General features: G+C 50.4%; 8 protein-coding genes across 8 annotated transcripts; 4 read left to right on the top strand and 4 right to left on the bottom strand.

Annotated features, from left to right (window-relative positions):
- Positions 1-526: 526 nt before the first annotated feature.
- ATEG_09978 (uncharacterized protein) lies at positions 527-2,096 on the top strand (the record flags this gene model as incomplete). The annotated part of the gene is made up of 4 exons (XM_001209280.1): positions 527-1,423; positions 1,481-1,561; positions 1,624-1,999; positions 2,056-2,096. 4 exons carry the CDS (start codon positions 527-529, stop codon positions 2,094-2,096), a joined length of 1,395 nt encoding a protein of 464 aa, XP_001209280.1.
- A 1,073-nt stretch (positions 2,097-3,169) lies between these two features.
- On the top strand, positions 3,170-4,605 carry ATEG_09977 (uncharacterized protein; the record flags this gene model as incomplete). The annotated part of the gene is made up of 4 exons (XM_001209279.1): positions 3,170-3,350; positions 3,590-3,657; positions 3,713-4,188; positions 4,263-4,605. The coding sequence occupies 4 exons, from the start codon at positions 3,170-3,172 to the stop codon at positions 4,603-4,605; spliced, it is 1,068 nt and encodes a 355-aa protein (XP_001209279.1).
- Positions 4,606-5,881: 1,276 nt separating this feature from the next.
- ATEG_09976 (lipase family protein) lies at positions 5,882-6,964 on the bottom strand (the record flags this gene model as incomplete). Its single annotated transcript, XM_001209278.1, has 3 exons — positions 5,882-6,551; positions 6,602-6,778; positions 6,954-6,964. The coding sequence occupies 3 exons, from the start codon at positions 6,962-6,964 to the stop codon at positions 5,882-5,884; spliced, it is 858 nt and encodes a 285-aa protein (XP_001209278.1).
- A 1,836-nt stretch (positions 6,965-8,800) lies between these two features.
- Positions 8,801-11,344, bottom strand: ATEG_09975 (alpha-glucuronidase precursor; the record flags this gene model as incomplete). Its single annotated transcript, XM_001209277.1, has 1 exon — positions 8,801-11,344. The coding sequence occupies one exon, from the start codon at positions 11,342-11,344 to the stop codon at positions 8,801-8,803; it is 2,544 nt and encodes an 847-aa protein (XP_001209277.1).
- Positions 11,345-13,123: 1,779 nt separating this feature from the next.
- On the bottom strand, positions 13,124-16,206 carry ATEG_09974 (uncharacterized protein; the record flags this gene model as incomplete). Its single annotated transcript, XM_001209276.1, has 4 exons — positions 13,124-14,641; positions 14,695-14,979; positions 15,038-15,324; positions 15,375-16,206. The coding sequence occupies 4 exons, from the start codon at positions 16,204-16,206 to the stop codon at positions 13,124-13,126; spliced, it is 2,922 nt and encodes a 973-aa protein (XP_001209276.1).
- A 1,304-nt stretch (positions 16,207-17,510) lies between these two features.
- ATEG_09973 (cytochrome P450) lies at positions 17,511-19,198 on the top strand (the record flags this gene model as incomplete). Its single annotated transcript, XM_001209275.1, has 3 exons — positions 17,511-18,363; positions 18,429-18,751; positions 18,824-19,198. 3 exons carry the CDS (start codon positions 17,511-17,513, stop codon positions 19,196-19,198), a joined length of 1,551 nt encoding a protein of 516 aa, XP_001209275.1.
- A 2,297-nt stretch (positions 19,199-21,495) lies between these two features.
- Positions 21,496-22,887, top strand: ATEG_09972 (putative MFS transporter; the record flags this gene model as incomplete). The annotated part of the gene is made up of 4 exons (XM_001209274.1): positions 21,496-21,963; positions 22,021-22,081; positions 22,138-22,373; positions 22,441-22,887. The coding sequence occupies 4 exons, from the start codon at positions 21,496-21,498 to the stop codon at positions 22,885-22,887; spliced, it is 1,212 nt and encodes a 403-aa protein (XP_001209274.1).
- Positions 22,888-24,159: 1,272 nt separating this feature from the next.
- On the bottom strand, positions 24,160-25,688 carry ATEG_09971 (MmgE/PrpD family protein; the record flags this gene model as incomplete). The annotated part of the gene is made up of 2 exons (XM_001209273.1): positions 24,160-25,389; positions 25,446-25,688. The coding sequence occupies 2 exons, from the start codon at positions 25,686-25,688 to the stop codon at positions 24,160-24,162; spliced, it is 1,473 nt and encodes a 490-aa protein (XP_001209273.1).
- Between the last annotated feature and the right edge of the window lie 618 nt (positions 25,689-26,306).

The raw sequence follows: 26,306 nt of genomic DNA, 5'->3' as shown, positions 1-26,306 counted from the left end.
GGCCCCTGTCACAGACGGCCCACGTGTGATGCTCTTGCGACATGTCGTGGAGACATCGCGCATGGCTGTGTGTATAGTATTTGCTTTTTGCGGTCCAGATCCCGGAAGTGGCATAAACGGCCTCATCCCCGTTCAGTAGTATGCATTAGGGCCAGATTAGTCATGGGTCAACGTGCAGCAACTAATTCCTTAGGGAACAGACTAACATTTAGTAGATGGGCTAACGCTGAGTAGCCTCTCGACAAACTTTTGTCGCAGGACGATCGGAGATGATGACGAGCCGAAAGCAGGACAGGATGGAACTGTCGTCCTTTTATTCTGCCGATGACTGCGCCGAGTGGGCCAGCAGGCGAGACTGCTTTCTGGTCCGTCCGTTGCATCTGAAGCCCTCAACCCCAGATGTGATTGATGGCCATATCCCCTTTTCTCGCGTGTCTCTAAGAACCTTGTTCTCCATCTGCCTTTCCCCCTGTATCCTCTGCTGAAGTTTTCTGGATCTTCCCCCTCGTTTCGCGGCCTCCTAACCATGCTGGAGAAAGACCAGGCCAAAGCCAACGAGGTGTATGACTCGGAGCGCGCCCATCCCCAGACGGAGGCATTCGCGGACGAGGATGGGGAGGTGTTCAAGAAGACGGCCACGGGGGTCGACTTCCGCAAGGTCGGCTGGTTCAATGCAACCGTGATCTTCACCAAAATTCTCTTTGCGACAGGGGTGCTCTCGCTGCCATCGGCCCTGTACGCGCTGGGCGCCGTGGGAGGGTCGATCAGTATCGTAGCCTGGGGGGTCTTCAACACCTACTGCTTCGTGATCCTGGGCAACTTTCGCTTGAAACACCCTCACTGCCACTCCATTGCCGACATGGCCGAAGCTGCCGGGGGTCAGGTCGGCAAGGAAGTGGCGGGCCTCCTCTTCATCATCGGCTACGTCCTGGTGACGGGCAGTGGGATTGTCGGCGTGTCGACCGCGCTCAATGCCCTGTCGCATCATGCGGCCTGCACAGTCTGGTGGTCGTTGCTGGCGGCTGTGGTCATTATCGCGACGGCGTCCATTCGTAAGCTGGAACACGTCGGCTGGCTGAGCTACGTGGGCTTCCTTTCCATCTACATCGCCGTCTTCATTGTCGTCGTCGCCGTGACGACGAGAGACCGACCCGCGGCTGCGCCGCAGGAAGGCCCCTACGACTTGGGCTACGTCAACTTCAACAACCCCGGGTTTGCCAGCGGAATGGTCGCGTCGAGCACCATCTTCGTCTCGTCGGCGGGAACCAGCGCGTTCCTGCCCGTCATCTCCGAGATGCGCAACCCGGCGCAATACAAGAAGCCGCTGTATCTTTGCATGACCTTGGTGACGGCGTCATATCTCGCCTTTGGTTTAGTCGTCTATCGCTGGTGTGGCAAGTGGGTCGCGAGTCCGTCTCTGGGGGTGCGTCTTCCTTCACATCGCCCCTTCAAGCAACGATTAATAACCGATATCGCATAGAGCGCCGGACAGACGATTAAGATGGTGTCATATGGAGTCGCGTTGATCGGCCTGGTGGTCAGCGGCACTCTCTACCTCCACGTAAGCACCTCTCCCTCGTTGAATCCTCTCCTGCCACATCTGACTCAAAGGGAATCCGGTAGGTCGGCGCGAAATATGTCTTTGTCCGGCTCTTGGGCAAAACCAAGCACCTCCAGTCCAACAGCGTGGTCCACTGGGGCACCTGGCTGGCCTGCACGACCCTCCTAGGAGCGCTGGCGTTCATCCTCGCCGAGTCCATTCCGATTTTTAACTATCTGATTGCACTGGTGGGCTCGGTCTGCTTCGCCCCTCTCGCCATGAGCCTCCCCGGCTGGCTATGGTTGTACGATCACGGCCACTACCGGACGGGAACCTTGATCCAGAAGGTTGTGTACGTGCTGCATATCGGTCTTGTGTTGCTGGGCATCTTCTTCCTGGTAGGGGCCACGTATGGAGTGGTGAAGCAGATTATTGATGCGTATGCCACTGGCCTGATCGGTATGGTTTATAGATTTCCATGATGAGACATAGTTATATGGCTGACAATTTGGCAGGATCGGCGTTCTCTTGTGCGGATAACTCCAACTCAACCTGATCGGTTCCTCCATACTGGGTGGGAATGTTGATGGCGTTCAACGAGGGCAGCGACAGCAGATGATCATGTTCCCTTTTACTACATTATATATGTAGATTCATTGACCCGTAGGACCGTTTTCAAATTGCCTATCAGTGTAGCCTGTAGATGGAGGGAGGGAGTTGTTGGTTTGTTTTCGGAGGTCGGGGGGCAGTTGTGCCCCGATCCCGCCTTGTCCCACAGCTGGAGCGCGGAATTACAACTCCGTAAAAGGGGCCTACCCGTGTGCCCTAGTCCAGTGCTCCTTGGGGCAACGACGACAAAAGGAAAAGAAAAGAAAAAAAAAAAAAAAAAAAAGACGCCACGGTCATCAAGCGGAGCCCGGGGCATCCTTCGGGTTCGCTGCGGGCCAGCCCGATCCTCATCGGACGCTTTCCGTAAAGCCTTTTACGTACGGAGTATAGATGCGGTGGGACCCGGGATGGCTGCGCCGGACCAGGGAGGAATCCTTCACAGTTCTATAGCATTCTCCACTCCGGTGGGGTGGGTTCGAGAGAAATAGGGAGCAAGCTGGGACAGGGCACGTTCTGTGGACCGAATCGAGGGGATTAGGATGATATACATATCATCGTGGCTCGTCAAAGTCGGCCTCGGTGGTTTTTCCAGGGCAATCTCGGATGGAGAGATCGTCCCAGAATAAGTACTTCTTTGCCCGAAGGATGCGGATCCCTGTAATTAGTATGGCATCAAGACATGGGATTCATGCCGTCTCTCATCCGGCCAAATCTACTGGGACTTTAGTGACCATACACCTTGCTTAGTCCAGTCAGCGCCCATGGCGATCTATCCACCGGGACAAGGTTTGCCAGATAGTAACCTACTAGTACTAGGTGGGAGTGCGTCACCATCAGGGAGGCAGCGTTAAATGCTCTGCTTGCTTTCTTATACCAAAACTCCTGGGCCCATGGCCTGCACTCCATTACCAGTTGGGCCGGTGCCCTCGTCTCTCGACCGTCCTCATCGTCCGGTTCTCGACATCGTATGAATTCTCTCGCAGGAAAATCAGTTCTGCGCGCCGACAGAACGGTGTGACCATGTCAGAGCCAGCCATTCCGGCCCCTCCAGGGGAGGTGTCCAATCTGCAGCATCCAGAAGATGCTATTCACTCCGTTAACTTCGCGACGCAAGTAGTGTGTCTTGTCATCGTGACTATCATCCTGGCGCTGCGCCTCCTGGTCAAAGCCCGGATCGGGAAATGCTTGGAGTTGGACGATTGTGAGTCTTGCAAAGCTGGATGACACTTAAACTCGATTGATGCTAATGATCATCGCCACCAGACACCGCAATTATAGGATGGGTAAGGCGCTCTTCGCCAGACCAGTTTTCGCACCGATCTGATCCCAGGCTCCCAAAAGATTCTCTTCACGGGCTTCTGTGCCAATATGATCATACGTAAACCTCCCCTCAATCGAGACAAGCCGTATGCTCGACAGATGTCTGACTGTCCATCGTAGTTGGCAATTACGGAGGTGGCTACCACGCATGGGATGTCTCGAAGAGCGATATGGTGAACTTCCAGAAGGTATGCGCCTAAACCGTCACCGTCAGCGTCGTGTCTGCTGCTAACTCGACTCGAGGCATCATATGCAGTGACCCTCGTCTACGTGCCTATGGTCTTCGTCATCAAGCTCTCTCTTCTCGCGATGATGCGCCGAATCTTCGCTCCGGACCCCCGTAAGCTCATGATCATCTACGCCAGTGTCGTCGTGCTCCTCCTTTATTACATCCCCGCTCTGTTCATCAAGATCTTTTTCTGTAAACCAATTTCCGCGTACTGGTACGGCACTGAGAACGGAGGGACCTGTCTCGACCAGCGGAAGGTCATTATTGCCGACGCGACGATCAGCATGGTCAGCGACCTGTGGATCCTAGTTCTTCCCATGCCGATGCTCTGGTCGCTGCAGATGTCGCTGAACAAGAAACTGCGAGTCGTCGGCATCCTGGGCGCAGGCGGACTAGCAACTGGCTTTAGTGTCTGGCGATTGGTGATGATGGTCGATGAGTCGAGGACGCCGGACACGACGTGGTTCTGGATCCATTGTGTCTTGACGGGGTATGCTATGCCGCCCACTCCTCTGCGGTTCACCTGGGAATGCCTCCACTGACTCGTTTGTCTTCTGCTCGCAGCAACGCCGAGGCAGGCATCGGCCTCATCTGCGCGTGTCTCCCCACCCTCACCTCATATTTCGTCACCCGGCGACTGAAGAGCCAAAACAGCAAGATCGGCAGCTACCCGCGCAATCACGAACTGAGCAGCTACAATAACCTGTCGAGATCGAAGAAGGGCACGGATCCGGCGGCTTCATTCACTGCCAGCCGCAGCGACGAAGCCTACCTCTTCTCTACGATCGAGGTGGCCGAGGGGCGGGAAGGGTCGGTGTCAACTTTGCGGGAGAGTCACACGGCCGAACAATCGGCCGGCATCCAGAAGGATGTGGTTGTGTCACAAAGTTACGAATATGTAAGATAGATTGCTGGCCACGCAGGATGAGCACTATATCCTCCGAGACCAATAGCCGAGTTCATAATGTTAGTTGGTTGACTTACAATCGCTGGTCGTGGGGTTGCTAGTCCGCAGTGGAAGGACGTCTCGTCGCACAGTAATTAGAATACTCAGGACCCTTGTCAGCTTGCAGAGATGTAAGTAAGGAGCGGAAGATGGTGGAGCCATTCTCCTTCACCTGCCGATAATCGAGGATTCTTGCCCTAGCAGCTAGGCCGGGCTAGCTTAATATCGACTTCTTCTGTATGGCATCCCTCTACTGGAGAAATCTACTCTTCTCTTCAAATTGAAAGAGTAGTGGTAGTAGTATTCATATACCTGAAACAGCTGGCCTAGCGTCTGCTGTGCGGGTGTTTCCTCCTTGCCCGAAATGAAGCTATCCAGGCACATACAAAAGATATATTCTGTCGGTGCTGAGGCAACCAGCACCTCGGTTGCCCAAATAGGCCTAGCGCCCCGCCAGGCGGAAAGGCCACCAACATACCAGTTTGTATGGAGCCTCGCTCCTTTCCTAGGTAGTTAGTAGTCAGTCATCTCCAATAAAGCGATTTGCCATACCAGGTTCCCTCGACATATTCTAACAAAAGTACGGCGGTTAGATCCTTTAGGCCCGGTGCCACTCCTACCTCAGACTCCATATCCTTCTGACTATCTATATCTGCATGGGGGCTTCAGTCTATAGCGCCGCCGTAGAAATATATAGCGGCTCTTTACCTGTTTCCTGGCTATCTATCTTGCTAATCAGTAATTCGAATTGTATCCCTATATCTGGACGCTTGCAAGGACCTAAATTTGCGTGAATCTATCAAAATTATTATCCTATTTATAACCAATCTTAATCCCTCTTTTGGAGCTTTCTGGTCCAGCTTGGTGTCCTAGACCGAGGTGAAGGACTGTTTGAGTAGGCCGATTTTGTATGGGCGATAAAGTCTTGGTAGTTGATACCAGACGCCCTAATTTGACAAGTACCAAAAGGCAAAGAGAAAGGAAGAGGAGAGAAGGTGCTAGTTAGATATCAAGTAACCCCCGTGGAGGGTCCTGATCAACCAATCAGATGAGACAACCCTTTCCCAGGCCCCGTATCTCTAGTCCATGTCCACCTCTCCTGCTCAGCATGCTGCTCATACCCTCAGCCAGAGTGTCATTGGGAATCATCTCATCATCATGCGACGCATGGAAAGCTCGCAGTAGTATAGGCTCTGCATGACAGTCGCCTTATCAAAGGATCCGAAATTCGTCGTGATCAGATCTTGAGGGGCAGACCAGGTCCGATACAGCCGTCAGTCCTCTCAAAGTACCAATGATGAGGCGAGAAGTCGAATGGATTGGGTGCTCCAGTTCCAGTATTGCCGTTCCAGTTGACCTCGCCCTCCAGCACTTGCACCTGATTTGGGGCAACAGAGGTGTCGTTGTCGGGTGCAGTAATCCAGTACTCAGGAGAAACATGAACATAACCCATCGCAAGCAGCGGCAGCTTAGGCACGGGGTCATTAGTGTGCGTGAAGCGGTAGTTCCTTCCCTGGTCTGTGATAAATCTGGCTAGAGCTGGGTTGGCCACCCGAGGCGACGCAAACGCGTAGAATGTGGCCGAGGGGTAGCCCTTGGTTCGGAGGTCAGCCGCTGCGAGGGTAGCGACAGCCGCGCCTAAGCTATGGCCGACAACTACAAGTTCGTAATCGGGGTTGGCAGCCATTGTTTCTTTGAGATGCTTCATGACAGAGTCGCGCACGTTTGTCCACGACGTCCAGAAGCCGAGTTCCGCCAAACAGCCGTCGCAGAGACCTGGGTCGGCGAAGGGGAACTCGGCGTCGGCGATCCAATTGCGGACCGAGTACGAGCCGCGGAAGGCTAGGACGACAGCTTTCCTAACGTCGTCTGTGGCGAGGTAGCCTGAGGTATCCGTAATGGTGGAGCTTTGACCGTCAGATATGTAGATCCAGGTTCCGTTGGCTCTTGGACTAACTTGGAGAAATCAAAAACGATTGTGGCGCCGTCAGCCTCGACCTGAGGGCAATTGCCAGCCCAGCAAGTGATTTTGTGCGGAGTTTGGGACGCGTAGCTGTCGTGACAGTAGGCTGCTGCCGCATATTGAGCCCAGAATTCAAACGTCGACAACTCGCTTTGTTGGATATCTGCGACCCTATGAGTATTGACAACATCTATTGGCGGAACCATATCAGACCTCGAGTATGCAAGGGACTAGGAGCTGCTTGGACTAGTGAAGCTGTAGCGTACAGTAGGGCCAAGGTTGAGGGACGCATCTTGAGCCTAGACACGGAATGTTTCGAGAAAGACTCGCCGATGCAAACACTTACGAGGCAGACATGCCTTATTTAGCTCGTCTTGGATTCACAAGCACTACGCATTCCTAGACACTATGGTTCTTCGCTCAAACAAAAGTGGTCCTTGCATGATGGACCATAATAGGTCGAGGTGATTCGTCATGCGAGAATGATCGTCCCTGTGGAATGACTCCAAAGGGGTTTACCTCGGTCGTCCATGTATAGGGCTCAAGTTGAGCATCTGATGCGCACAAGATCAAAGATCCACTCTTTCCAAAACTCCGTACGGAGTACGCGATTTCCAGCGCCGATCATTTAGGGCCCAGTAGTTAGGTTCCACGGGTCTATGGCTCCCTAGGCATTATGCATGGTGGATCGGCACTGGCACGCCCTACAGACGAATGCACATGCCACCTGAATTTTGTAGCGGTTGAATTATGTAGTATGCAGCTGATGATCAATGAAGCCCAAATGTACGGCAGTGTATATTGACATGTCGGTAGTTGGACGCCACTTTCTCCCCGCATATATATTACCAAGTCCGAGCGTGCAGGGGCCAGTGAGTGAGAGTGACAATTGTCAACGTAGCTCGAGCAGCAGCATTGTGCACCACCCAACCAAGGGCAGCCAACTTCAGAACTCGCCGAGGACCTTGTAACCCACGTTTGTGAACAACATGGTGCCGTGGTTGCCGAAATGTGGGCGCGGTTTCGGCTTGCAGTGGGTCGAACATGTGATCGTTTTCAGGTCAGCCTTGGGAAAAGAGATCGTCACGATAATACTACGCAGGTAGGCCGAGTCACTCCGCAGTCAAATAAGACAGTCAGAAGCCTGGAAGCCCTTGACGCCCGATAAACAGGGCAACTTTTGCGACTAGATAGTTAGGTGAGAGTCTAGCGCGTTAGGTAGTACCTAAGACAGTTGTTAGCATCCCAGCCGTGCGGGCCACTAAAAACGCCATAAAACATGGAATATTTCATAATTTAATATCTCAACAGTTAGGGCTAATATATAGCTTTAGGGTGTCGTCATGCTAGATATATACACTAGGCTCTTTAACTATATCTTGATTGACGCATAATGTTTGGTCACCACGTGAATACTTAGTTTGTGAAGATGTCGGTTGAATTGAAATACTTTCAATACTACGAGATTATTCAATACCGATTATGAAGTCAAATATATTTTCGCTGTTGAAATATAAAGTGATAAAATATTTCATCTTGTATGATGTTTTGGGTGGCCCGCACAGCCGGGTGGCTCACTCACGCAGGAATCACATCATGTAGTGGGTTGTTTATCAGGACACAGGCGTAGGAACCACAACAACTATATAAGATTAGAACCAAACCTGAATGTTTGGAAACATTATTAACTGGTCCTTAAGTTTTATTCTAAGGGGGGAACCCGAGAGGTTGCCTTCCACAGTTACTAGCTACTGAGGAATTCTTTCTGCTGCGTGAATGTCTCCGACGCAAGGGACTTCAACCATTCATCCACTGAATGCTAGCTGAGAAATGACAAACGATCTAGCTGAAGTTAACAGTTTTTGGATGCTTAGGCTTAACGCCATGCCAAGGTTCCTAGGGTCTTTCTGTTGCCAATTGGTCACGGTCAGCGCGCTCCATAGGCTGACTGTTGGGAACCGAATCAGCCAGGTGCCAAATTGTCACGTTTATACGTGTGGTGGAAATTGCAACAGTTGATTTCCTTCCAGTCTTAGTAGGTAAGTGTGGTGAGAATACACAATAAGCATAGTTAAATAATCGGTGGGGGTGCCATGGTAAACAATGTGGGAGTTGAGGTTTCTGAACGGCTACTAGCGAGCAGATACTGTTTATTCCAATATGACAGTAGACACTCACAACAGGTGAACACATCTAGTCCATTGTACCGCGTGGGGAAACAGCCACGTAATCAAGGGGAGCTGTGTCCAGGCCATCTCCAACACCGACAATTTCGAGTGTATCGCCCTTCTTGACATGCACGTCATTGAAAGTAATCCTAGCCTTCGAAGCACCGTCCGGTTCCTGCGTGGCCGCATGGCTCAGTGTGTACTCGTTATCCCCTTGCCATTTCCCGAGTAACCGATTGTCCAGGTGAGTCTCCCACTTTGCGACTCCACCACCGAGATCAAAGTAGACGACTACAATGTCGTAAAGCCCGGATTTTACCTGCAACTTTGTCTTCGCCGTAGCACGGGTGGTGTTTGTGACTGTCGTTACAAGCGAGAAGTTCGACGCGGATTCTGGCGGGTCGGGGCTGATGATCTTGTAACCATTCAATGTCATCGATTCGGCCTCGATACGCCACTCGTGCTTCCCCACCCGTCCTTTCTCATCGGGAATTTGAGTAAGGTTATGGTAGTAGTCCACTATCGAGTCTCTCCAGGCGATCGCATGGCCGGCTTGGAAGGTCAGCTGGTGCAAGACTTCCCGGAACCGCTGCTGATCGATTCCCTTCTCTAAGCCCTTCCACATGCTTGGAAATGTCTGAGCAACCTCCGCGCCGGAATAGTGCGTGTCGTACATATATTGGATGACGGTCTGCCCAGTTGGAAGAGTGTGGGTATAATTGACATGATGGAACCACAGCAAAAGCTCCGTTGGCGTCGTATCGATATGTTCAAACTTCACAGCAAGTTCAGGCGGGTACTGGCCGGAGAACCCGGTGCCATTCCGGACGGTGCGGTCCATTCCAATGGAAAATGAGTCGGATCGTGTCCAGATGCCATACCCGTTGTCGTCTTGCGCACGTACATTAGGACCGAAGTGATTGTTCGTCACATCCGTCAGCGTCGGCAGACCGGTGTTTCCGCTGCTATAGTTCAGATATGCAGGCCAAGACTCCATGTGGATGCGGGTGACAACATCCGTCACCTTGGGGTTGAGGCCGAAGGTGAGGTGGCTCCAATCCCGAACGATGGTCTCTGAATCCTCAGTCGGGTCCCACGCCAGACGCCCATAGGCGTACAGATTGGACATGGATAAATGGCTTCCCATCCAGGTGACGTTGTTGCCGGCATTGGCCACGCCTGCAAAGCCTCCGAGCTTACGCTTAAAGCGCCTCCCGGTGACGATCTCGCTAACACGAGAAGATTCATTATCCACGCGCAAATCCATGTCGAGGACCGATTTCCAAAGAGGGGCCAGGTAAACCGTATGGCTCTGTTGGCCTAGATACTCTTGGGTGACAGGTAGTTCGATGGCAACGTTGGTATTGCGAAGGTAGCCGAAAAGCGGCGACGCAGGTTCCCGTACTTGAAAGTCGAGAGGACCGGCCTTGATTTGCACGATGACATTATCTTTGAACGCGCCATCGAGGCCCTGGAACGCTTCGTATGCGGCACTCGCACGGTCGGCCCGCCAGTCGCTGATATTCAAGAGGCTGTACACGAACGCGCGAAACATGACGATGCCCCCGTACGGCTTGACGGCATCGGCAAACAGGTTAGCCCCTTGCGCCAGCGTTCGATTATACGTGAGTGGTCCTGGCTGGCCCTCGGAGTTTGCTTTGACGAGGAATCCCCCAAAATCCGGAACAGCGCCATAGATCTCGGCCGTGACATTGTGCCACCATGAGATGACATCTTCATCCAGCGGATCGAATGTGGGAAGACCGCCGAGCGTTTGAGGGGAAGCAAAATTGAGGGCAATACCAATCTGGACGCCGTATGGCCTCATGGCGTCGCCAATTCTCCCCAATCCTTTGATATTTTCGGGCTTCAAAGTAGCCGGGTCCGCGTTCACGTTGGTGAGAATAACTCCGTTGATCTTGACTGATGCTAACAGACGAGCGTACTCGGCAGCACGTGTCAAGTCTGGCAGAATGGATCCGTTGGCGAAGAAGAAAGAGAGTCCTCCATAACCGCGCTCGATAGTTCCATCCATATTATCCCACTCGTTGGTCCATCGGACTGGAGCGCTCGGATTGGACACGTAGGACACACTTGAGAAGTTTCCCCTGGCCAGCATCGAGAGATACTCGAAAGTGCCATACAGCGCCCCTCTCTCATTTTGTCCAATGATACGTACGCTGTGGCCCTCGGTGCTCAGCCAGAATCCATCAACCTCAAGGACTACTTCTTTGGGAAGCGGTCCACAGGCAGCAGTAAACGAGTCAAAAGTGCCAACGATGATGGAAGACGAGCGGCCGCAACCGCTTGATAGGTGCGTTAAATCTTTGCCAAAGAGACCTTTGAAGCCATTCTCCAGCTCTTTTCCAGCACTGTAGACAGGGCTGGAGCTAGTTGCGTTCAGAGTGACAATCCGGGTGGGAGGGTCGAACTTGTGGACAACAGAACTGGGTAATCTTGAATAACGCAACCAGCCAGCAGATCCATTCTCCGCCGACACGATGCCCAGGAGAGCGATGAAGATAATGGTGCGCAGCATGATGGAGCAATATCTGCCAGTATGGCCCATCTTGAGAAGCGGATGTCTTTAGGGAACTTTGACAGTTGCAACAAACCCTTTTAAATGTTTTGTACCATTGTATGCCTGGCATTCAGATCCGGAACAATTGCGGTGATACTGCTATTTAGCCTGATTTAAGGAAATTTATGCTAACACTAATTTATTTGAGAGAATCCCGATTGAAATCGAAACAGCAGTGTCGGGTAATCGGGTACTTAACGAAGTGGAGGCCAGGAAATGAGCGACAACAAAATCACTATGATGATATGACTCAAGTTATGGTATCCTTCCATACTCCAGATTTGGATATCCGTCCGGGATGGAAACAACATTCAGCTCTAGTGTACCCTCACCTTGTGGTCTGGCATCATGTTCCCAGCGTGGGAATTTTGTGTCTAGTCGTGAGTTTTGACTCTGCCCTGAAGCGCATCGTCGGCAACTGGTTCAGTAGCCGGAAAAGATGCCTCCCTGCCCCCAGGTCACGCTAGTGACGCCCGCAAGTAAAACGCATTGATTCTACCCTAGCTAGTCAGTTTTGAACGCCAACGCCTGGTTAAGGTTCCCCCCCAACCCCGTCCCCACCCCCACGCTCCCATCCCCCGCTCCAATATTGCTTGACTAGCGTCGGCTTCCCATAACGGGTATCCAGTCACCGTGTAGAGCGTCGTGAATAGACTTCGCAAGTCTCAGACCGAATCTGAGTGGGCTTGGGGGGCAATTTCCCCAACGGTCAGCCTATGTAGTCGTCTGGGGCCCCGGACAATCCAAATTGTGTTCCATGATGTCATGTGAATTATGGTATCACGGAGCTGTTTTCACCTTGAAAACAAGTAGGGATCAGAGGATAGTGCTAGCTCAGGAAAATGAGACAGTAATTTTCCTACCTTAGCGGTATATACAGAAATAATAATGAGATGCGGTTGAGATCTGCTTGAAAGTCGGGGAACCTTATCTACCTGTTGGGGTATTTAGAAAGGTATAGCCCAATCCATTGCAAGAGTATCCATGGATGCACCTGTTTAGACTTATGGCATGTATAGCTTTCCCACTCCGGCCGCCAGCCTCAAAACTCTTTTCACTTTAGCCAATATCCTTATCGATCGCTCTTAGGTTTCTCATTCTCCCTGTGCTCAAGCGAGAGATATTGGTTGCCCGGCTATGGCATTACGACTATCAAAACATTCAAAGTTCATACTGGCACCAAAATAGCCGAAATGGCCCTTTGGCTCTGAGCATGGGCTTCCACAGTTTAGCCCTACTGAACCCCATAGGAAGTATCGAATAATGGTCCCGGATGGCCATCTGGTGGGCGGAGAGCAGATGTGTGTCCATACAGTAAATTCAAGGGCGTGCTTTATATTAGACTTTCTCTTGTTACCGCTCAAACGCCGTCGGCTAACCAGATATTTCAGGGCTACAGCTATGAATTTTTAGATTCCTTCACCCGTTTCACGGATCAGCTCTTTGTTGGAGTTGAGAGTTACTGTCCCTAAGAGGAGGTCCTAACATGACAGAAACATAGTAATGGGATACTATCATTTAATTTAATATAAGTAGCTAATGGCATAATCTCCTTCTACACCAAAAACGTGTCTGCTCTTTACCTCCTTGTTTCTTCTTTTAGTTTCAACCTCATTGCACAAAGAATTTATATCTGTTTTGAATTTTCATGCGATCTGCTCTAGAAAGTCATCCACAATCACTCAATCAAATATGATCCCGTAGATATATTTGGCTACTACCCTGCGCGTAAACAGATTGACAGCCCCGGTAAAGACAGTCACATTTTCAGAGTCTCAGGCTCTCTGGTGGACCGAGGAAGCTCTGCCGCACACCACCAAGATTCAACACAAGCTTCTCAACGATAAGACCAGGCTCCAGCGCCCAATACCTCAAGGTATGGCGACCTGGAGATATTGGCCCAACAGCTACCGACCGCATCCAGATCCCCTCAATGGCATTTTCGCCACCCTCCGGGGGCCCAAGCACATAATCTGCCACAGGTTGCAACATCGCCGGGTTTGAGTCATCAACACTGACGGCCAACAGGAGTGGGCGTAGGCGGTTGATGTTCAACGATGGTCCGAGATATAAGTTGACCGTGGCGTTGGGACTCGACGTGAAGGTGTACAAATCATAATTTAGAACGGGACCATCATGAATGGTCTGCGAAGGGCAGGTGTTGGGAGTCAGGGTCACACCGGACAAAGTCCTTCCATAACCCGGGAGCACCTCGTACGAGGCTGATGAGCTTTGGGTAGCGGAGGTGAAGTGCTCCGCTTCGATGGAGACCGCACCGTTGGACTCCACAAAACCCTTGAATCCCGATGGGACGGCGGTACGATTCACTGGCAACAGGACTTCTAGCGTCTGCACTTCTTTGCCAACGCACTTGACGCTTAAACCCGCGTAGGTTAACCCAGGAGGGGCGTTGTGCCAGTCCACAGTGATGTTGGTGCGCACATCGGACGTTCCAGGAGATGAGAGTCTGCCAGTGCTTGCGCTGACCTTGACATATGATACATTGGAAGAAACCGAGTACCCAAAAGAACCGTTGCGAGTGGCATATAAATCAAGGTACCGACGTTCGGAGGGGGGTAGGTATGGATTCACAGGCATAGCGGCGACCTTGGATGAATTGGTGATGGTCCAGGCGCCGCCTTCTACCGCCACTCCCACACCGCAGGGTGATTTGTCGACAGTGGAACCCGTGATGAATGCGACGTTTGGAACGATGTTACTTGGTGGATCACTCCAATCCGTGTAGCCAATGTGTGGCTGGTCCATGAGATGATTCCATTTCCCTCCTTGGAGATTGTTCCAGCGAGTCTCGATGTCCTTATCCGTTTGGAAAGCGGCCAAGACCTCGTTCGCCCGGTCATTGGTACTAGCACGTAACTGCTTTGCACTCAATGTATTTTCAGCCAGACGTTCATAGAGCCTTTCCACGTTGCCGCCTGCTAGCACTGGATGGAGAATCAACTCGAAGAACGCATCTTGGCGGTCAGGGCGGACCTGACTGTAGGCAGCCCGTGCCCGGTCTTCTAGATCCTCCCACAGCTGCAGGTTGCTCTGAGCCTCTCCATAATCAGTGACGCTGAAGAAATATGGGGTTTTGCTCAGCTCTTCGTATTTGGCACGGATAATCAATTGGCCGTACTCGGTCATAATCGAGGCAGTTTGCGAAGCGACGTTGGCACCGAATTGCTTAGTGGCCCACCACTCGAGCCACTTGTAAGTGCTCCCTGGGTCGCTGAATCCATTGATATCGTACGCCATGTCGAAGAAGAAACTCATGGGGATTTCCTGTTTCACTTTAGACAAGCTGCATTAAAGATAGAAATTTGGGTGCGTAGTACCAGTGGCTTTATATCCCCAATATTGGCAACCCATACTGTCTGAGCACCGTGGCTGTATGCCGCGCGCAGTTGATCCCAGGTCCTGATCAGTTGAGCTGTGTTGATCCACTTGTAACAGCGCGGCGGTGCGTTCATGTCAAAATGATAATAAATTCCTGCACCCCCAGAACGCCCAGTTTCATTCTGCAATGGGAGACGCAGCATATTGCCTGCATTGTCATCAGGATATATCAATGTGACCTGGTCTGGTACGGTCATGTCGCTCTCATAGTAAGTTCCCAGTTCCTGTGTCACAGACCTACCAGTCAGCAAACGATATATTTGAGGGTGAATGGATCCTTACATCGAATAGCACAAATGGTTGAACCACATTCGACAGGTTGGATGTATTCAGGATGTCCGATAACACGGATTCCTGCCAGCTAACAATGCTTTCTTCCACTGTTGCGTTAAGTGTCGGCGATGCAGCATCGCCTAGACCCCGCATGCCCATAGTGTATGCGGTCTCCCAGTGTTGGCTCCTAATTACACCCTCTCTCATAAATGCTTTAACATTGTCCTCATTGCTAATCCAGTCCCACGTCCCGTTCAGGAACTGGGATTGCTCGTTTGTTGCTCGAGCCATCGGTTCTTTTCGTAGTCAGCATGAGCTTTCGAGCTGGGAGTCCCAATCATCCTACCGGTATGGCTAGTTCCCATTACCACCCCGTAGTATTCCGCTAGTGGCCCATTGTTGGTGTCATCAACATAAAACATATTTGACCACATCGCCGGCCAGAGATAATTCCCTTTCAGGCGCAGGATCAGCTCGAAGACATGGGCGTAGAAACGTGAGATGAAGGCAGGGTCCCCGTTCTCAACCTGGCCATAATTTGCAAGAATCCAGTTATGCAAGGCGGGCGCTTCGTCGTTGATAAAAATTCCACGATATTTCACTGATGGCGGACCTTCAACTTTTTGAACATCTAGCGCGTAGATGGCATCAAGTTTGGTTGGGGTTACATCCGTCCACCAGAACAATGGCGAGACGCCAATCTGTTCAGATATATCATATAAGCCATAGATGGCCCCACGACGGTCACTGCCAGCTATGACTAGCGCATTCTGGATGCCTTTGGCTGGGCCCAACACCAGTGCTGATGAATAGGATTCCCACTGGCCACTTATGCTGGTAACGTCGAGCTTATGATCCGCTATCAACCTCTGAAGGAAGGCTGACTTATCTATGGTACCAGCAATGATGGCCATCGATGTTGGATGAGTCTCGTTAGTAAAGCGAACTGTGGCATTTTCACCAAAGACGCGCCCAAAGTCCAGGGCCAGATCTTGGGCTGCGCGGACCACTGAGACCGAATCGTCGGGGTCGATATAGATGTCCGGTGGACTATTGGTGGAAGCCAGCTGAACGGCCCCCGTCACCTTTGTCTCACTCAATGTGAGTTTGCCGTTCAGGGTTGACGCGCTCACAGTTGAGACGAAGAGCCAGCATTTCATAAGGATTGCGGGTTTCATGGTCAAGTTTCGCTTTGTTGGTGGAAAGATTTCTTGGTTCTTGCAACGGACAGATCGAAGTTGGTCCTGATAAAACCTTCAAGAAGCATGTAGCCCCAATTTGAAAGGCGCATTGACTAGGGATCGAGAAACGCGCTTCGGAAGCTATACCAGCACCTCTTTCTCATTTAGCTGCCCCAACAGACAATCCTTAAGTATCTCTGAATAGAGCTAGTATGTCTAATTTACAAACCCTTTTACCCGGTAATATCCGGTATAGCTACCTTTTTTTCGTTATGTTTGTCTATTTATTGCCAATTGTTGGTAACTGTGTAGTATAGGTAGGGAGCTGGATGCGGGGAAATTTCATCCCCGAAGATCTTGACGCATTCCCCCGCTTTGAGGACAGGATAAGATGGTCTGCCGGCTAAATCCGGCCGCATTGGAGTGATGAAAGCCCACAAAAAGACATGGATATATATAAGTAGCATTCAATCACCAGTGGCAACAAGTAGTCGGCCCGACAGCAACCACCGACGGCAACTGAAGGGCGAAATTAATAGGAGGTACTGTCAATAGTCAATAGCCAAATCAAAATTCAAATGCCTATTAGTGACAAGATGTAACATGAAGAGCAAGCTAACCGAGTAAAGACAACTTATATATTTAAGATAGTGGTGGAAACAGATTGGAATAATTGAACGTCGCGTTCTCCAGCCTCTTTATAGAAAGTACCCCGTAGACTTGGTGTTGGGTCCGCTTAGGTCGGGTTGATCCGCCCTAACAGCCTATGCCTGTTACAGCACCCTTGTCAGTGAACTAGTTAAGGGCGGCCATACTACAGTGCTTGTCTTCCAACGTCTCTTTCAACTCTGCATTCGTCTCTCCATAAGAGTTATAGCTTATAAGGTTAGATCAACCGTCCATAATACCAGTCATTAAGATGTGCGGCAGATCAGATCCATCGCCGGGTGCCGGCCGTCCGCTCGATCGTCGCCGGCCGCCGTGTCCGTAGGCACCAAGATAGGACCGATAATCGGAAACGCAGCGTTGTGAGAGCCCTTTGAAGCTTCTATTCGAGCCAGACCATCAGTCTGAAACCAATGTGGATCAGAACATTGGCCATATGACAGAGCTGATCGCGGGCTGACAGAACGCGGCCGCGTCATTATCGCCATTGCTATGAGGGAATATCCTGGTCTTTAAGGAATTTATCATTGATGTCGATAGAGGGTTGAAGTATAAAGCCCGGGCCACAATCCATGCCAACCTGAGCCAGAATTATCTACCTATCTATTCTTCAATACCATTCGCATCTCGCCACTATGACCCTCCAAATCATCGTCATCGCCGCTACCGCGGTTATCTACTTCCTCACCCGCTACTTCAACCGCACCGACATCCCTAAGATTAAGGGAATCCCCGAGATCCCAGGCGTGCCCATCTTCGGTAATCTGATACAACTGGGTGTCAAACACGCCACAGTCGCTCGCAAATGGTCAAAGAAATTCGGGCCTGTGTTCCAGGCGCGTCTGGGCAATAGGCGCGTCATCTTCGCCAACACCTTCGAATCCACCCGTCAGCTGTGGATTAAGGAGCAGTCTTCGATGATATCGCGCCCTACATTCCACACATTTCACGGTGTTGTCTCTAGCTCGCAGGGCTTTACGATCGGGACATCACCGTGGGATGAGTCATGTAAACGGCGCCGTAAGGCGGCTGCGACAGCGCTCAACCGCGTCGCGGTGCAGTCCTATATGCCCATAATCGACCTGGAGAGTATGGCCAGTATTAAGGAGTTACTGAAAGATTCACAGGGTGGGAAGATAGATATCAACCCTACTCCCTACTTCCAGCGGTTCGCTCTCAACACCAGTTTAACTCTGAACTATGGCTACCGCATCGAGGGCAATGTGAACGACCAGCTTCTCAGAGAGATCTGCGAGGTGCAGCGAGGCGTGGCGAATCTCCGGTCAACCAGCAACAACTGGCAGGATTACGTTCCTCTGCTCAGGTTGTTCTCGGACAGAAGCAATCAGGCGAAGCATCTCCGTGGGCGGAGAGATAAATACATGGCCTTTTTGTTTGATATTCTGAAGGATCGCATGGCCAAGGGGACAGATAAGCCGTGCATTACGGGGAATATTCTGAAGAATCCCGAGACGAAGCTTACAGATGGTATGTCTATATAACGAGCGATGCACCATATATGATATCTGATTATATATACTAACCTTTCTCAGCGGAAATCAAGTCTATCTGTCTGACCATGGTTTCTGCGGGACTTGATACCGTTCCCGGCAACTTGATCATGGGCATTGCGTACCTGTCTTCGGAAGACGGCCAACGCATTCAGCAGAAGGCTTACGAAGAAATTATGTCCGTGTATCCGAATGGCGACGCCTGGGAGCGGTGTCTTGTGGAGGAAAAAGTGCCTTATATCACTGCACTTGTGAAAGAGACCCTGCGCTTCTGGACTGTGATGCCTATCTGCATTCCGCGTGTGAATATCAAGGAGATCGTCTATAATGGCGCGAGGATCCCTGCTGGAACGACCTTTTTCATGGTAAAATCGAACCCCCTAAGCCCTAACCCCCGGCGTGTTATCCCGTCATTCCTGGACTAATTGATCTGTCAGAATGCGTGGGCAGCAAACTACGACGAAGATCATTTCGACATGCCCAACCGCTTTCTCCCGGAGCGATACCTCGAGCCGAGCGAAGGCTTCGGCACGCCACACTACAGCTTCGGCGCCGGGACGCGCATGTGCGCCGCCTCCCACCTCGCGAGCCGCGAGCTGTACACTGTCTTTCTTCGGTTTATCGTGGCGTTTACCATAGAGCCAGCTCAAAACCCGGCCGATATGCCAGTGCTTGATGCTATTGAGTGCAACGCTACTCCGACGTCGATGACAACGGAACCGAAGCCATTCAAGGTTGGTTTTAAGCCGAGGGATGAGGCTAGTTTGAGAAGGTGGATTGCAGAGAGTGAGGAGCGGACAAAGGAGTTGTAGATTACATGAGTATGCCGGTAAGGCGTGGGGAAACAAAGGGCGGGCTCTCATGCAAGGATGATTCACGAAGCTTTTATTGAGGTATATTGGATTTTATGAACCGGACTTATCTACACGAAAGGGACACGCTCATTTGGAAGAATCATAAGTTATGGATTTTCAACACTGGAGTGGTATAGCTATGTCGAATATTATACAGCCTGGAAAACTACTTGAGGTGTAAGTTGGACTAGCAACTAGGATCCCCTTCGATATTATCTAATACGCCATTGAGACGTGGACTATGTGGAGACTAAACCCAGCATATCCCACCAGAACCCCAGCCCTCGCTGTCCAGGCCGAGCTCTGAAATGAAACAGATTCTCCAGAACCCGGTTTTCTTTGATTACAAGCGGAACTGCGGAGCAAATAACTACCTAAACCTACGTAAAATGTTGTCTATAAGCCAGTACGTAACCAACTGATAACAGAACGAGGCCAACATGGCACAATGAATGTTGTCTCTAATCACGGTACAGGCGCAACTCAGTTACAAGTCATATACCCTTGTAAAGCTTATTGACCGCCAGCCTGGCTAGATGAGACATAATTTGACACTCTTAACACAGGTTAGAAGCAAGGGATATCTGTTTAATAACAAGAACACTTACTCAACTAGATTTCCATCAGGGTCCCGCACATAAACACTCCGGATCTTGCCTTGTGCCCCTGTTCTATCCACAACTTTGGAATCTTCTAGTACCTGCACCTAACCTTCAGTGCTTGCACTTTTGGAAGCATTTGCTACACATACCTCGATCTTTGCGTCTCTAAATGCCTTGAGCACTTGGCAGACGTCTGTATCTGTTAAGAAACACAGATCTGCACTCCCCGGTTGCACATTACGTGCTTTTGGTTCAAATTCCTTAGTATGCTCATGGAGGTTGATCTTCTGAGAACCAAAGATGAGCGCATGCCTAGTTTGACTGTTCAGTAAGCAGAATCGCGACAATCTAGATCACAACTTCTGCGCGAATACCTCTGGATAGTTCGATTAAGTGGCGAGGTGAACATCTCATGTCGCATACCAAGATGCTTGGTATAAAATGCAGTCGTTCTTGGAATAGACCGCACGGTCAGGACCAAATGATCAAGGCATTTTACTGCGAATTTAGACATTTTACCAGCTTCACAAGACTGGGTACCGCGCAGTCAGGGATGTTCAAAGTTTGGAAAGTGAATAAGGCGAGATCTTTACATGAAGAGGGTGTCGCACTGTCGTTATGTAACCCAGACCCGCTCTAGCCCCTTTGCTAGGGCTCCGGTGAACGCACTGCGTAACCTGCATTCGTCAAGCAGATATAAGATGAGCAGTTAAGATGATGAATTTCCCCTCCTTCTCACGCCTTTCCGGTATCAAAAAGAGAGTTCAAGAGAATCCAGCCAGGTTGTGCAGGTGGGTCGCAGGCTGCAGGCCGACCGGAGTTCTTTCCGTTCCGCCGTTACCCCTGTATCCACCCTATTATTGGAGAAATTATCCGACAACTACTAAGAGGGCATACAAGCCTTATTAAGGTACTCACTCGGCCACCGCTTCTTTAAGATGGTGGTTAGCCAATATATGTACCGTATGTCCTTAGTGTCGAGGGAGTCACAGAGAGTACAAACATATGCGGTGCATTCCTGTACGGCGAAGGCAAGTTAGTGACAAACTAATAAACCCTGTTGAACCAACAAAATCCCTCATACAGAAGAGAGCATACTATAGACTTGATCACTTCTCAGATATCCAATCTATTTTGAAATACAGTCATCAATGACATGGATTACCGGACGGGTGAGACGGTGGCCAATATCATTGTCCACAGAGTACTGTACAGTGAAGGTCTATGCACCTTCTATGGGTTTCCTTTCGGCCGGCCGTACTTTTCGGATCCGGTCCGTGAGGATGCCGGGTGCCGTTCCCGATGTCGATCCCGATGTTGATCCCTCATTGGATTTTATATAACTATCCTGGCGTTGGCTTGCATTAGTCACGTCAGTGGGCCTTGCAGCCGTGCTAGACTGATCCACATGAATACTGTTGCGGAAAGGCACAATCTACGGAGTACCTTATTAGGTACCCATCTCGGCCAGCAAGGCCGAAGGTCTAGCGGCGCTCCAATACACTATCAACGTAGTCTCGGCGAAATGTGTGGCAGGCCGATGATAGAGTATACATAAACCGTAAATCAGGGACATCCGTGTTTTGGGTGACCACGTTCCATATTTTCATTTGAAGAGTCCGCTCAGTGACGAGAAGGCCACCCATTACAGAAATGGGCCACGGTGACACTGAGTCCCCGAACCCAACGACGACCACGGAAGGTAGCGGACAAAACGAGCCAGAGAAAAAGGGCCGTGATATTCCATTATGGAGAAAATGTGTCATTACGTTTGTTGTTAGTTGGATGACTCTAGTCGTTACTTTCTCCAGTACTTGTCTTCTTCCTGCCGCCCCTGAAATCGCGAATGAATTTGATATGACTGTCGAGACTATCAACATCTCCAATGCTGGTGTCCTAGTTGCCATGGGATATTCATCCCTCATATGGGGTCCCATGAACAAGTTAGTCGGCCGGCGGACATCATACAATCTGGCCATTTCAATGCTTTGTGCATGCTCCGCTGGAACGGCAGCGGCGATAAACGAGGAAATGTTCATAGCGTTCAGAGTGTTGAGCGGCTTAACCGGAACCTCGTTCATGGTCTCAGGCCAAACTGTTCTTGCAGATATCTTTGAGCCTGTACGAATCACACGCCCTCGTCTCCCCAATTGCGAAAACTAATCCGTTCGTGCGCAGGTTTACCGTGGGACGGCCGTAGGTTTCTTCATGGCCGGGACTCTTTCTGGCCCTGCAATAGGTACGTACCCTGCTGCAAGTACTAGAACTCCCAACAGGAACTAATTGTATGAGCAGGCCCCTGCGTGGGAGGGGTCATCGTCACTTTCACGAGTTGGCGTGTTATCTTCTGGCTTCAACTAGGTATGAGCGGGCTGGGGCTCGTGCTTTCTCTGCTATTTTTCCCGAAAATCGAAGGAAATTCTGAGAAGGTCTCAACGGCGTTTAAACCGACCACACTTGTCACAATCATATCGAAATTCTCCCCAACGGATGTGCTCAAGCAGTGGGTGTATCCAAATGTCTTTCTTGCCGTAAGTGTCTGGGACATATACCCTCTGCATCTACTGGAAAACGAGATGCTCATGCCACAAATCAAAGGACTTATGCTGTGGCCTCCTGGCAATCACGCAATATTCGATCCTGACTTCAGCTCGTGCCATATTCAACTCACGATTTCATTTAACGACTGCCCTAGTATCGGGTCTCTTCTACCTCGCTCCAGGTGCCGGGTTCCTGATAGGCAGTCTCGTCGGCGGTAAACTTTCGGATCGCACCGTTCGGAGATACATAGTAAAGCGCGGATTCCGTCTCCCTCAGGATCGACTCCACAGCGGGCTCATCACATTGTTCGCCGTGCTGCCCGCAGGAACGCTCATTTACGGGTGGACACTCCAAGAGGATAAGGGTGATATGGTAGTGCCCATAATCGCGGCGTTCTTCGCGGGCTGGGGGCTCATGGGCAGTTTTAACTGCCTGAACACTTACGTGGCTGGTTTGTTCCACACCCTCATTTATCTATTCCCTTTGTGTACATGCCCACAATAATGTTGTCTCTAACCGCAAGTAGAAGCCTTGCCGCGGAACCGGTCTGCAGTCATTGCAGGAAAGTATATGATTCAATACACCTTTTCTGCAGGGAGTAGTGCGCTCGTTGTGCCCGTCATAGACGCCCTCGGAGTTGGATGGACGTTCACGCTATGTATGGTACCTTTCTTCTTACCTCTCATTGTACATGCTCACAGTTGCTGCAGGTGTGGTTGCTTCGACTATAGCTGGATTGATCACGGCGGCCATCGCAAGGTGGGGGATAAATATGCAAAGATGGGCAGAAAGGGCTTTCAACATGCCTACCCAATAGATACCAATGAGGAAAATGTAGACCATAATGCAGTTTATGGTGTGGGTCGTCAACAATTCATCGGATGCGGGAGAGATTATGATGAATTGGCACCTTTTACCAATCACAGCAAGACCTGGCTATCAGCAACGAATTCAGCTCACCAAAAAAGCTACTTATAATAAGAAACTGCTTACAGCCAGGTCTATATAAATATATATTTTTACTAAGGAGTAATCTCTTTACGATATATATTTCTACCCTCCCTCCGGTAGTCATATAATTATTATATAATGATATAATATTGTAAGGTACATTTTTAGCTAGCCAACCTATATTTTCTAATTAAGGTAGCTTTATATAGGAGAGTACGGCTTTTTCAAGCAGTTCATTGCTCGTTTATATAGAAAATCAATTCAGACGCGGATTTTAGATGCTAATATCGCGGGATTCCTTATATAGGCGGTTACTTATAGGCAGGTTTTATTGTGTAGACTTGTTTAAGCGGCCGTTCCGCTTGCATAGACATACAGTGAACGTGAATTCTTCTTACGAAACCTTGCCTTGTAGCTATGTAGAATGGATATCTATCTGGAATTGTGCAGCTCTACTGCTCATAGCCTTTGCAGCGCAAAGCTAGTTCCTCAAGGCAGCGTCAACATCTAAAGTGTCGAGATAAGAACGCCATTGGAGGGAAAGGTCATAGAATAATTCAGTCAGCAAAATCATATTCATTACAGGGAACATCGCCAACACTGCTTTCGTATCCTCCAGTCGCCGAATGTGGGAGTACGTGAGTTTAATAAGGAATAAGAGAGACTGCATTGCATTCTAAGTTCTTAAGCCAGCGAAGTAACCAAATTCAAGACGCAACGCAGAGCAGAAGGAACCTATCGTCTATCTGCTAAACCGCTGGGGCTTCCATCACACAGGTACGATATGTTCTAGGATCTGTGTCCGTGGCATGAAATCGCTCCCATTTATACCAGTGGCGATTTCACGGGACAATTAAGCAGCTCCAGCAATGGGGTAATGTCGGTGAGCCTGTCCAGGCTGAGGACAAGATCCTCAATCTCTTTCACCCGGGATTCGTCCGTCACGCTACCCGCAAGGGTTCGGTATTTGTGGAGAATCCGTTCGTTTGGCATGGGCTCTTTGACTCCAAGAGGCTTCTCGACAGTTTCCGTAACAGAAGAGCCATCGTTGAACTCAATCCTCACGCGACCCGCACTGAGACAGTTGCCGTCTTGATCAAACTCTTCGCTATGAGATGGAGTAACCTTCCTGGCCAGATCCCACACTTCTGGTCTCTCCAAGTTGTCATCAAACTCAGAAAACTGAGCCAGAAGACATTGCTGGTCGACCAGCTGGACGGCGAGGATGTATGCGACACTCATCTGCCCTGCGATTGAACTGATGGGCCTCTCCTCTGGTATCCATCCACAGTGACTGTTCGAGGCTGTTGAAAGCTGTACATAAACATGGCGAATGTTGCTGAGGTTGGCTCTATTCAAGAGCTCGGGGTATCTCCTCTGAAGCTTTTCGATAGCTTCGACTGGACCATGGACAAGTCCGCAGCAGGCATAGAGCTTGATGCGAATAGTAAAGGTATGCCAGAATGAACCGAGACCGGCCACCACTTCCTCCTCTTTGTAGGGAGGCTCTCTGCCATTGCCCTTGGTGAACATTTTGAGGAAACCGCCATAAGATCTCTCCAGGACACCCTTCATGGCCTCGTACCCACCATAGGCCAACAGTCCCCCAAGAAGACCATTACGCGCTGCGAATCCATGTTGCACGCGCTTGACCATGCCTCCGTATTGCGCCGACATTAAACCACAGGCTTGCGTGCACGCGATTCCGAGAGCATCTTCCATGGAGTCTGGAGTTAGACCGAGGAGCTTTCCTGTGGCCAGCGCACCAGCTGGAGCACCATACACGGCTCCACAATGCCAGCCGTTGTTCAAGAGGTCCGATCCGTAAATTGCTTTGCCGATCCGCGGGCCAGATTCAAACCCCACAATGGCGGCTAGAATGACATCTATACCAGAAATTGTTTTGCCTTGCTCGGCTAAGACCTCACTTGCTGCAAAGACCGCAGGGAGGACGATGCTTGCAGAGTGTAGGGGGGCTTCGCTGTGGTAGTCGTCAAGCTCTGTGGCCTGTATGAAAGCGGAATTGGTCATGGCTGCTGCAACAGGCCCCAGTTTCTATACAAAGAATCGTCAGTATACTTTGTAGACTGTCTAGATTGGATAAAGCTTACCTGCCCATATCCAATCACCCTGCAGGCTCCTGGCGGCTCAAAGCTCATTGTTGCCTGCACATACTTCTCTGACCAAGGCACTCTTGCACCAACCCAGGCACATGCAATACCATCGAGAATCAGGTATTTCGCTCTTTCTAATACGTCCGAAGGGATGTCGTCAGTGGCCAGGTTGGATGCCCAATGGCATATTTCGGCCGTAACTCCTGACTTTGCGTTGCTGTCCGCAGATTGCTTGGTCATGGTCAATTTAAGAGGACGATCTTCGCTGCGAATGATAGAATGCCAACGAACAGAAATTGGGTCAGATAATCTCGTGTTTTTAGGCCCCCGTCATTTCCAACAGTGGGTGTACACCCGATTATTTAACTATCCAAGTGTGTACGCTGCTACAACCTCCGATGCCCATAGCGGCTAGGTATCCGAGCTCCGTCCTACAAATCCCGGAGCAACACACACGTCGGCGCCCGGCACCTAGAGGGCAATCCATTCATGCTGCTGTCAAAGGATCTAGAACCGTGTGGTCTGGAACCTTCTATGCAAGTAAATATCACACCGTAACCTACACTGATGTTAGGCTGACAATGATCTGCAATCACAACTAAATGCTGGCTAATGAGACCTACTATTTAGGGCTTCTGCAGACCATTCGGGTCTATACTGTTTAGCAATATCAACGCGTGCTCCGGAATGTGTTTCATCCGGAATGAGTGTGACATGCGATTTCAAGACCCACCAGGGACGATTGCGATAGCCATCGGGTGCCGACTCCGTGACAAACTGATATCCAATATATTCCACTGAGAGTCATAAGCATGGAGATAATACAATATAAGACCCGATACTGAACATAGGGAAGGC

This window comes from Aspergillus terreus, genomic scaffold (genome assembly GCF_000149615.1).
Source record: "Aspergillus terreus NIH2624 scaffold_16 genomic scaffold, whole genome shotgun sequence".
Taxonomy (NCBI): Eukaryota; Fungi; Ascomycota; class Eurotiomycetes; order Eurotiales; family Aspergillaceae; genus Aspergillus; species Aspergillus terreus.
This window is presented reverse-complemented; position numbering and strand designations above follow the sequence as displayed.